This window comes from Leptonychotes weddellii, chromosome 1, assembly GCF_054177405.1.
Source record: "Leptonychotes weddellii isolate Sample4059 chromosome 1, ASM5417740v2, whole genome shotgun sequence".
Classification (NCBI taxonomy): Eukaryota; Metazoa; Chordata; class Mammalia; order Carnivora; family Phocidae; genus Leptonychotes; species Leptonychotes weddellii.
In genome coordinates this window covers 88,652,931-88,665,241 of record NC_138369.1, presented here as the reverse complement: position 1 = coordinate 88,665,241, position 12,311 = coordinate 88,652,931, and the positions used below count along the sequence as shown (strand labels likewise).

The 12,311-nt window shown below is 38.3% G+C and overlaps 1 protein-coding gene across 1 annotated transcript in view; it reads left to right on the top strand.

The window, feature by feature from the left end:
* The window catches only part of LOC102731519 (Zic family zinc finger 4), a 121,562-nt gene extending 109,576 nt beyond the window's left edge, over positions 1-11,986 (top strand). Inside the window, exons 5-8 of the mRNA XM_081808908.1 lie at positions 2,029-2,193; positions 9,797-10,032; positions 10,666-10,771; positions 11,907-11,986. Coding sequence (XP_081665034.1) covers positions 2,029-2,193; positions 9,797-10,032; positions 10,666-10,771; positions 11,907-11,986 — 587 coding nt within the window. The remainder of the gene's footprint in view (positions 1-2,028; positions 2,194-9,796; positions 10,033-10,665; positions 10,772-11,906) is intronic.
* The last annotated feature ends 325 nt before the right edge of the window (positions 11,987-12,311 follow it).

Below are 12,311 nucleotides of genomic sequence, written 5' to 3'. Positions count from 1 at the left end.
CCATGTTTGTCTTAGTGTTCATTTTGAGAACTTTCAAGTCCATTATGAAATAAAAATTTTATGCAGCTAAACAAATAAATATTACATATGTGGACTGAAAATACTAGTAAAATGACATCAAATACACTTCATAAGATAGATATACAAATGCATTTCAGTTCTTTTCTCATCAGTCTCCTTTATATTTTTAGACAGTCTTTATGTGAATACAATGACTTCAATATCAAACATTTTAAATGATGCTTGAAATATCAGTCACTTGACTTTGATGTCACACACAATTAAATCCAACCCATCTTCTCTCAGTTAATAACAGCAATCTCACCAAGTCTAGTGCCTAATTAATACCAGCTATTTGTCACAAAGAGGTGACACATGTATATCAGAAAGCTTGAAATATTGTTTTGTGCTGAAGTGTAGCCAGCCAGCCCTGCAATATAGAATCTGTCTTATGTATGATTGGCTTTAAAGATTTCAAAGGCCCCCGAGTTTAGTGTGTTCCAGCTGGGACGCGACAGCGCATAGAAGGTGTTACTGATGTGACGGGTCCCTTTAGGCTGCTAAGTAGGAAGGTATTTAGAAAAAAAAATTCAGCTCTCACTGAAAGGTTCAGACTTGATCATTCACTTAGGTGATGGGCAGAATTAAGAATAAAGTCCCTATGGTAATTTGCTTAACCTGAAGTTTTTAAGCTATGTAACAGAGTACACAATCATAAATTGTCTTATTTTCCATTGCAAAAGCGTCTCTGCTTTTGTTCCACTCAAAAACTCTCTTTGTCTATGTCATTCTATGTACAATTAAAATAGTATCCATAAAGGAGGCGATACTTTTCCTTCTTAAATTCATTTACAGTATGTAATAAGAGAATGACCGAAATTTGAATAGTAATGACGAGTCATCGCTTTAGGTTAAAATGTTGAGGTGAATACAGGTGGAATATAAACTATACAACTCTATGAAAAAACAGGTGGAAAAGCAGGGGTCATTTGTTGATCAGGTACTTATGAACTTATTCATATGCATCAACTTGAGACTTCAGATCAAAACATACATCAAATTGTTAAATAATTCTTTAAAGATTTGCTTAACCATAACCAAAGAGCTACTATAGCTTCATAGCTTGCATTTTTCTGCTAATATATAAAAATCTCTCTATAGGGACATGGAGAAAAATAAAGTGGTGCTTAAACATTGTATTAAACGAGCACTCTTTCTCTCTTCCTTCCTACGAAAGGAAGTAAAGAAAACCTAGAGAAGTTGGATTCAGATTTAACTGTAGTTGCTCTACGATTTTCCTCACTACTCCAGGTTTTTCAGGTTGCTGTCCTGGAGGGTTCGTCCCCCTCCTTTACCACTTTAGGTTTACCAGCAACATAGTAATTTTTATTCCTGTTTACTTCTTACTGAAATCAGTGGAGAGAGAGCACTGTAACTGAAAAAGAGGGAAGAATGCGACAGTGTTGCAAAACAGTGACTACTGGAAAATGGAGATGCTTTAAAAGAATGAAGAGACTCTACTTCTCTCAATGGTTAGAAGCCTCTAAATGACTACTTTTCCAAGGCAGCGCGGTTGAAAGCAAACGGCCCTGGTGGGAGACACCAAAGCAGTCACCAGCAGCGCCGGCTCGTTTTTTTCAGGCGAGCTCCGTTTTCAAAGGGTACCAAGTCCAGGGCTTTGTTTTTTGTTTTTTTGTTTTCCCCAGGTGGGGGTTTAAGGAATATTTCTTGGGATACGAAAAAAAGAAAAAAAATCAATAAAAATCCTGAGGTTTCTTTGGACATATGATGTTAAATAAATGATTGGACGATTTTAATTTTTCACTGACTTCGTATTTTTACACAGAATCCCTTTCCCAAATTTGGAGTTTGTTTGTTTGTTTCATCTGCCTTTTACTAAATTTAATGGGTTGGTTCTATTAAATAGTCTTTAATTCATAGACAGATTTCGAGCCTGGGAAAAATAGCAATGTGATTGTGTGTTTTGGTGTGGCTGAGGGGGTGAGGCTTCTGTGTTGCCTCTGACAGGTCCCCGGAGCTACTGGAAACCAGAAAGCGGCCCCACAAAGGACGGTGGCACACCTTCACAAGTTCACAACATGGTTGTTCACATGAACCTGCAGCAGCTTCTGTCTATGACCTTCAGCTCCTCCATCAGCCTTTCAAATGCTACTTCAACCAGACCATTTCTAGGTGAGGAATGTGGCGACAGCCCTGTATCCATTCAAGATTGTTTAGCCCGGTGGGGACTAAGACTCTAGTACTTTGTTTACACTGGAGAGAAGGCTAGGGCGCCCCCCTGAGTATCCCACAGGCAGTTTGAGGTGGCTGGCCAGGCAGGCAGGACATCCAGAGCCAGGGAAAATAGGGCACAGAATGATTTCCCTCTTGAGGGAATTATCTTTTTGTTTGTAACTGCATTTTTGGTCCTTTCCTTCTGTTTTGGTTTCTTCTTACTGCAATATAAAAATTGAGTTGGAGATTAAGTCAGAATATTAAAAAAACACAAATATATTAAGCACCCACTCTGGCTTATTAAGATATCATGTAAGTATCTGCCAGGCTGAAGGGACAGAAACCACTAGGCCTCTTCTCCTTTGCTGACAATGACCCCTCTTTGCTGTGTGGGGCATGTCACTACATCCTCTGTGTGGTTCCCGGTCAAGTGTGGTGATTTCCTTCTTTTAAAGGAGACACTTTTAAGTAATAGACATACCAAGATTTGTGGGAGCTTGTGCTTTCAGAAAAAATTAATGGGTTGAAAGAAGTGAAGATACAATTTGATTTTCACAGACTTAGAAGCTGGTATGAGGTCCACTGAAATCCACTTCTGTTTCTTGGTGGGTGCTTCAAAACATCACCATTTTCTCAGAATGGGGAGTAGATATTTTCTCACCGAATTTCCATCCTTATTTAGCCTGTAAACAAATATTTTCAGAATATACTTCTGAAATCACCCTTAGTTTTTCTGTCTTTTCCTATCTTGTTAACCTGTCTGTGGTTGGACTCTCAGTGTGCGCATGAGGACAAGTAAGAGCCTCAGGGCACACAGTTTTGGGCCCCTGGTTTTTCTGAACTAAGATTTGTACAGTGACTTGCCTGACTTCAACATGGATTGTCTCTGGACTTTTTATTTTGTCAGTTCCTTTAAACTGCGGTCATTTATAGAATACTGCTCAAAAAGTGCTGGAATGTGCAATGTTTGTTAATTGGTTTTTGGAACCTACATGGGGTTTATCAATACACACAATTTTTATTCTTCCAAGTGCTGAATATGCAAAATTTATCTTGGGCTTGCTGAGTGATTTCTTATAGACTGTAGTTCATTTACTCAGTGCATTACAGTTTCAGTGATGATAGTAAACAGCTACCCAGTTCAGTTACTTAACCATAAGTGGACATTTTTTTTTCCATTATTACAATATTACAAGAACCTTTAGTTTGCAATTACATTAGATAACAAACTTTGACTGATACGCAAAGTCAGGCTAGTTATAATTCTTGGCCAAGCATTGGGATTTTATCTATGCTTTAATTAAAATTTCACAGTGTGACACCTTCATTCCACATCATATTTTCAAAAAGGATGCCATATGAGATGAAGTTTTATTATGGCTGTTTGTTTATTGGAAAGAAAATTTCTACTTTGTCTTTTCATGCACATTTTATAGTTTGGTATCAAAGATAAATAAAAGGAAGTTATTATATGTTTTGAAAATACACCATGGATTCTGTAGGCTTCATAGATAGAGAAAATTTAAAATTGAACTCTTCTTGGTATCTTCAATTCACTGATTAAGGGCTGACTACCTAAGTCTGTATGTCATAGTATGATTTATATATATTTTAAAAATCTGGAAACATTAGGGTTGACTAAATATATATGACATATTATGACTATATATGTCATATGATATATATATGTGTGTCATATTATTGCTTTATATTTTAAAAATCTGGAAACTTTGATATACCAAAGGAACCTAAAATTTGTGAAGGGATAGGCTAGGGTTATTCCTTCTTTTGTAAAATAGACAAATTGGCTAGTATACAGACTTAGTCATAAAAATGCCAAAGCATCAAAAAAAAAAAAAAAAGGAGTGGTCAAGGATAGAGATTTGGTTGTGGAAATAGAAAGATTAAGACCTGGGATAGTATAGATAGCAAACAGGAAGCAAGATCAGAAACAGAGCAGAACATTAGAATCAGATTGTCAGGTCAAAGTCAGGCTTACCACAGAGCAAAACCAGGTTGGCAAACTGAGGTCGGGAACCCTGGAGGTCAGAGTCAGGAGGGCAATGGGAAGCACCATGATTCAAGGGCTCTGGCTGGGACAAAGTGGGGCCAGAGAGGCAGATCACCAACTGAGAGGTGATGCCTAGGGTTCTCTAACATCTGGTTACCCCTGCTGACTTCAATTCCTCTTGACCCTACTCATAGGTTAACCCCTGCATGCCCAGTGGCTTACCTCCTGCAGAGTTCTAACATTTAATTTTAATATAAAGTTGGGTAACATCAAAAGCAACCACAGGCCCTGTGTTTCAGTGGCCTCTAGTTTGTGTGTTTTTACTGATTAAGCATTAAGGATCACATCCATACATAAATATTCTAGGAAAATTATTTCCAAAAGCAAAATGCAAACATCTAAATGATAGTTCCCTTTAAATGCCTAGTGTGTGAGAAATACATACATGCATATTTAAATTGAAGAATGCTATACCTTTGAAAGGCTTGATCATTATAAATGGCTTCTAATTCTAGTTAAAACAACATATAGCCTTTAGTTGATGTATGCTACGAAGATGGTGCCTACAATTTTTTCAAAAGGGAAAGGGAGGACCAAGTCTTCTGTGATTTGTATAATGACCTATGAACTTAATTTAATTTTCCCGTAATCCAATTTCTTTGACCACAAGTTACTTAACCTTCTCCTATGGAGACTGAAATATGAATTAACGTTTGTTTCTACAGTGGTTTAAATGTTCATGATATATTATTTCATTACATGTTATATTTAGACATAATTTGCATACATGCTTAAATTTAATTTACATACAACACACCCTTTGCACTGTCTATAGTCTTTTGTTACATCATGGACCCAAATAGGAGGTATGAACTCTGTATAGAAGAACTGCCTTTGAGAGACTTCTAAAATATTTTTGTGGTATAATTTTTTCAGCTTTTAATAGAGTTATCTTCATCAGCTCTCCTTATAGTCAAATGTTCCAGCACCCAAACTCAATAAGTAATCTAAATTACTTCCTAGAAGTTAATGGAGGAGTCTTTCTGGGTTTGCAGACTTAGTCATGTGATGAACCAAAGCAATGAGTAATAAAAGCCATAATGCCATTTACAAACTGAGAACCTATAAAACAAGCAAATAATCTGTGCTGTGCCTATGGAATCAATTTGTGTTGATTCCTCTAATAAAAAAGGCTTTTGTTTGAAATAAAAATGAAGCGTTGCTTTGTTAAATATTAAATTCTAGGAGATTAAAAATATAATTTCCTTTCCTTCTCTTGGTATTTCCTTTATCCTATTGCATGGCATTCTTGGAAATCACCATTGTATTGTTTATTTTTTAAATTAAAATGCTGTAAGAACTGCAGCGTTTTTGCATTGTATGAATATTTTATTGCGTGATGAAAAAGAATGATTGTGAAAGCCTTAAAGTGCTCGATTTTTCATTTAAATATTTTACAAGGAAAACCCTACCGAGATACATCTTCTTTCCGTGGGTGCCCTGGTGGGTCTCACAGAAGGGAGATGCAATATATACTGTTCTACAACCCAGTACATTTAAACTTCATAAAACAGAAGGACAAAGATGGCTTTCTGTTTTAAGTGGAGTACTAACATCTTATCTGGGTGTCACATCTCAAAACCAAGTTTTCTCTCCTTCTGTGCAGGTAAAAAATGAGTGATCTGTTCTCTCTCCAAGGTGCCCAGAGCCCTCTGCTCTGAAGTTATTAACTCAGACAGAATGATAATGAACTATGCATTTTGTTTATGCACACGGGAGGACTTGACTTATATCTTTTATTTCCAGGTACTTCGTTTTATTTTTTTATTTTTTTAAAGATTTTATTTATTTATTTGAGAGAGAGAATGAGATAGAGAGCATGAGAGGGGGGAGGGTCAGAGAGAGAGGCAGATTCCCTGCTGAGCAGGGAGCCCGACATGGGACTCGATCCCGGGACTTCAGGATCATGACCTGAGCTGAAGGCAGTCGCTTAACCAACTGAGCCACCCAGGCGCCCTCCAGGTACTTCGTTTTAAAGGAGAAACAAATTTATATCTCAGATGAGGCACCCATGTTCATGTCACTCTTATAATAATCATTGAGTGGGTTTACAATATCATTTCCTGTAAAACCCAAATAAGTGAAAAACCTGGCATGGAAAATGGCATAATTAGATTCACATTTCATTATCCCTCTCCCTTAAATTATATATATTTGTAGGATTTTTAAAAATAAATTTCGAGTTTAAAAAATATATATATATTTTGAGTTTAATAACAGTGTTTACAGCCATAATACTATACTGGCATTTTGTAGGTATGAAGTACATATAGGTTTGAAATGCTTTGGATGCAGTAGTAATTTTTGATGGATAAAAAAATTCTTCTAAAAAATTTCAGTATTTTCTCATGGAAATAGCAATTTATTTAAAAGCAAAAGCATATGGTATATGGGACTGTATGGGTCAGTTAGCAAGAATTTTACAGGACTAAAAAATGGATACAAGTGGAAATGGTTAAAAAAGAAAATCTTGACCTGTTATTTGGAGAGAACTCTAAAAGTATTTAAAAAGGACTATTTATTTAAAAAAATCTTTATCATCATGAACTATTAGTAAAAACTATTTAAATGTGTTTGAAATTTAGTAGTGTGGAAACAGAAGCAAATAAATAAGATTGTTAATATGTAACTATTGTTATTTGCGGTAGTGGAGAACTTCTGAGGTTCAGTTGATTTGGCTATTTGAAGCCAAAAGGCAAGTCAAAATAGTGGGCTCATTTCTCCCCAAAAGCCACCATAGTCTCAGAAACCACTCCTCCACCAAAGGTTGTGCAGACACCCGGAGACTCAAGAGTTGATCATATAAAGAGGGTTTACACTGAAACTGATTATTTGACCAGTGTTTCCCAGACTTCCTCAATCCTAAGAATCGCTTGGAGGCACTGATTACAGACACCTTTCCAGGATTTACTAGGTCTGGGACCAGACTCAAAGCCTGTATGGTAAACAAGCTACCCAGGTGATTCTAATGATCAGGCAAGTTTGGGAAACATTATTTAACACAATGCGATCTACTTAGACACCTTTCAAGAATTTTTTTTTTTAAAGATTTTATTTATTTATTTGGCAGAGAGCGAAAGGGAGAGAAGGAGAGGGAGAGCGACCACAAGCAGGGGGAGCAGCAGAGGCAAAGGGAGAATCCGGCTTCCCACCGAGCAGGGAGCCCAATGTGGGACTCCATCCCAGGACTCTGGGATCATGACCTGAGCCGAAGGCAGATGCTTAACCAACTGAACCACCCTGGCGTCCCACCTTTAAAGATTTTTGATATAAAATCATCTCATGGATTCTGGACATTCTAGAGCAAGTTCCATTGCTGTGTATTTGAAACAGTAACACATTCCTCTTAGAAAACTTCATTATAAAAATACAATCTATATTTACATACACTAGAAATAAAATGCCTAGGAATATTATAAATTCCTGGCAAAAGAAATGATCATTCAAATATTCTGCACACAAAAGAGAGACGCAGTTAAGTGTTGTAGTTAAGAACAGAGACTCTGAAGCTAAGCTTTCTTTGCTCACATTCTGGCTCTACTATTTACTACTTGGTGGCCTTGGGTTAATTGGGTAACATGACTGTATTTCTGTTTCTCCATCTATGGAAGGGGCCGATAATAATAATATTACTTATCTCAGAGACTTCTTGTATTAAGTGGGCTAATATTTATAAAGTTTTAGGACAGTGATTGGTATTTTTAAACACTAAGTAATTACTAGCTATTAGTTTTATGTTTATATACATACATATTCAAGGTATTAATTACATTTTATTTCTTGTAAGGAATTGACACTTTTCAAAGAGCATCATGGAAAGTATCACCTAAATAATGTGGGCTTGTCATGAATTCTATCTAGTCTTTTTAAAGTTCAGGTACTGAAAAAAAAAATACTCTATCTCCCTATTCCTTTTCTATCACATTTCCATCTTGTGTATTTTATTATGGAAGAAACTTTTTATAAATGCTGCAGACAGGGCATAATCATCACGCCTTTTGCCTTGGGTGAATACTGCCTCTACTATGTATATATATATACATATACACACGCACATATATACATGTACATATATATATGTAGTCATTCAGAAAGTTACAATTCAGAGAATGCAATTCTATCCTTGGTATTATCCAAACCTATGTGGCAATTAACTTACTCATAATAGGATTTTCCTCTTTTACCATTTGCTGGTAATCTGGAGTTTATATACCACCAGTTGAAAAGTCACCGCTTACCACCGAAAGACATTTTTGCTATGTCTGTATCTAGCCAAAACAAATTCAGCTGTAGAAAATGTATACAGATCCAAGAAATGATGTGCTGGGTATAATTTGCAGTAACTTTAAATTACAGATATAAGTTAGCTATAATTTGTCTTTCCTAAGAAATTAATTATGAAAACAGTATCGTACATAATATTTGAAAACAGTGTTACAAAAGCCAAAACAGACAACTAAGTCAGACTTTATCATTAGATCTGCTTTTCTAAATTCTAATTTCAAGGTAGAAATTTTTTAAAAAGATATTTATTTGAGAGAGAGAGAGAGAGAGCGAGCACAAGCAGGGGGAGTGGGGGGGGGGAAGCAGGATCCCCACTGAGCAGGGAGCCCGATGTGGTGCTTGATCCCAGGACCCTGAGATCATGACCTGAGCCGAAGGCAGATGCTTAACAGACTGAGCCACCCAGGCGCCCCTGAAGGTATAAATTATACCTTAGTTGCTCTTGCTATGATTACAGAAGTGGTGTTATCCTATTTCAGTGTAGTCTCTGGTCTAATAAGTATTTTCTTTTTTAAAGATTTATTTGAGAGAGAGAGAGGATGCATGCATGCAGGGGAAGGGGCAGAGGGAGAGAATCTTCAAGCAGACTCCCCACTGAGCATAGAGCCCCACTCGGGGCTCGATCTCATGACCCATGAGATCATGAGCTGAGCTGAAACCAAGAGTTGGACACCCAACTGACTGAGCCACCCAGGCGCTCCTAGTGAGTTTTATTTAAGAAACTTGTAATGGAGTCAGTTCATTTCTGTCAGTCTTCATCCAAATCCACCAATTTAATGATATTTTTCCTATTTCTTATTGTAATAAAGGTTTTGTACTGCATTAAAGATGAAATTACAGGTGTCTGCAGGTCTCAGAATGTTCTTTGGCCAGACCAAGTGCCATCATCAACCATATGGTAGTTAAAGGACTGTGAAGTACTCCATTCTGGCATCCCATCTGATTCTAAAACCTAAAGAAGTCTTGGTGTCTCCTCAATATAAGTTATAATGAGGCATTATTCAGGGATTTTGCAAACAGCTTAGAAATATTATAACCTGCAAATACAGCAAGTAGCCATTGCAGTAGGATGAGATTTCAGATCCAGCACGGTCGTTTTTCTGGCTTATAAAGCAAGAGTACAATATGACAGTGACCTAATTAGAACAACGAAGGGCAAGCATTAGTCCTTGCTCTGCCTCCTTTTGTACCTTTGTCTTACCTAAGGCTACCCCTCTGATAATTATCCCCTGCACAAGCTTCCTTCCACAGCCAAAGATACTTTCTTTCCAATGGTCCCTGGTGAGGAAGCACTGCTTTTTGAACTGGAATGTGCCTCAAATCACCTACACCTAAAGATCTGGAAGAAGCTGATTGTGATTCAGGAAGCCTGGAAGGCTGAGTCTGCATTTCTAACAAGCTCACAGGCAGTGCCAATGTTGCTGGCCTATGTGGCGAGGAAAGTACTTCCTGGCTTAGGAAGAAATAGGAAGAACCTAAGATTCTCTGTGAAACCTAGGTCTCCTCTGACCTTTGATTCATTGGCTGGCTGGCTGAAGAGGAATCGGTGGGTGCTGTAAAGTGTCGAGGACTGAATGCACTGTAGACGTTCCCTAGCACAGTACTTTTCTTTGCCTTCAAAAGTAATCCTCCTGTGGACTCTGAAAAACAAACTGAGGGTTCTGGAGGGGCGGGGGGTGGGAAGATGGGTTGGCCTGGTGGTGGGTATTGAGGAGGGCACGTTCTGCATGGAGCACTGGGTGTTGTGCACGAACAATGAATCATGGAACACTTCATCTAAAACTAATGATGTAATGTATGGGGATTAACATAAGAATAAAAAAAAAATAAAAAAAAATAAAAAAAAGTAATCCTGTGATTAACAAGAGCGGAAGTGGTGGTGCAGGGTGATGAGCGGCTTCGGAGAGTTCAGATGGAGATCACAGGGAATGAGGGAAGTGTATATCAGAAAGGACAGAGTAAATGCAAGGCTGCGTGGTGAATTTGATTTAGGAGTTGGAAAGAGAGTAGTTCTTGCAGCCTTGCTTGGCCCACCACCTCTACCTACTGACACAACACCGCAATTGCTTGAAAAGCTGGCGGACCATGCAGCGAAACGGCAAGGAGCAGCCGACAGGACGGCTCTTGGTTTGGATATATTTGGCTGTAAGGTTTGGATTTCTCAAGTCTCCTACTTCTCAGGTGAGTAACCATGGGCAGGTCACTGCTCTCTCAGAGACAATTTATTTATTAGCCCAAGGTTGTGACTGCCTTATAGGACCAACAGATGCAGAAATTAAACAAAAACTAATACAAACTGTAAAGAGCCATGACAGTGGACTTAAAAACCCAACCAGATTATGGCACATTTAATAAATATTTGTGGGATGAGTTTTCTTAATGAGTTTGCGTTGGCATTTTGTAACAGTCCCTTGGCCTAGCTAAGTCTACTGTTGGCAGTTGCTACAACCAATTATCACTCTTTTGTTTTGGAGGGCTGCTAGTACTCAGGTATGAAGTGGCTTTTCCCTGGATGAGAATCATAGTAGCTCTTCTCCATTCCACTACCTCCTTTTCTTTGTTTTCTCAGCATCTCCTTCGGCATGTGCTGAACCTTAGGGTCCCTCCATGCTGGGGACCTCAGGAGGCAGGGGTGGCTGCCCCTGTCATCTTGCTTCTCTTGGCTGGGAAGGAGAGCGGGGATGTGTTTATGTGGCGAGCTGAATAACAGATTGAATAGCAGCTTCATTTTATTCAAGTTCTGCTCTTCACCTGTGAGGAGACACACTGGTTTTTATTTTTCTGTTGTTCCCTGGCAACATGTCAGTGGGGTAGCAAAATACCATGGCAGGTTACCTATTTGTAATGCAAATTAAGTTTTTGAGTATGTGTTGCTTCAGTCCTTTTTTTTTTTTTTTTTAATGTGGATTGTTAATCCATAACACATTGCTGCTTCTGAGATAAACCCGGGCCTTCTGTGTGAGAGCTTCCAGGGCAGAGGCATAAAGGGATTGATTCCTACTGTCCTTTCTTGAAGACTTTTATAGAAGTGGAGCTGTCAACAATTTTAGTTTGGGTAACCCTCTATTATCGTCCCAGTCTCTGGGATTCTCCAGAAGCAGGAAGACTTCATTTCTGGTGACTCATGAATACTGCATGATAAGAATGGCAATGACTATTAGATTGCTCAATGGGCCACTTGTTCTCATGTAAAATTAATGTTTTGGGCTATATTTTTTGGACTGTGGAGAATGTGAAGATTGACAACAATGAATATTGGATTCTGGCCTTTTCTAGATTCCTTTCAGTTTAACGTTTTGCTCGTACTTTATGTCAGCTGCTGTGGTCAGTGCCAGTGTTGCAAAGAAAAACAGGTTCCCACCTTCAAGGAACATGAAGTCAGATGAAGAGCTGTGACTGTAGTAACACCAAGGGCTAGGCACCCATTGCTGATCTGAGGGAAGGGAAAAGTGGCAATTCTTGGTGTAAATGACAGAGGAAGTAGTAAAGGTTGGAGGCAGACAGTTGTGGAATATCAAATTCCAGCTGTGTGGCTGAGACCCTTGAGCAGACCCTTAATCTCTCTATGCCTTGGTCTCTTCATGTTTATGATGTGGGTCGCGATCTCCACCTCAGAGGATCGTTTAAATGCAAGGATGGAATCTAGACCAGATCACAGTGTGGCACATGGCAGGCAGGCATTCAGTAAAAAGCAGCTGTGACAATTGTTGTAATGTGTGTT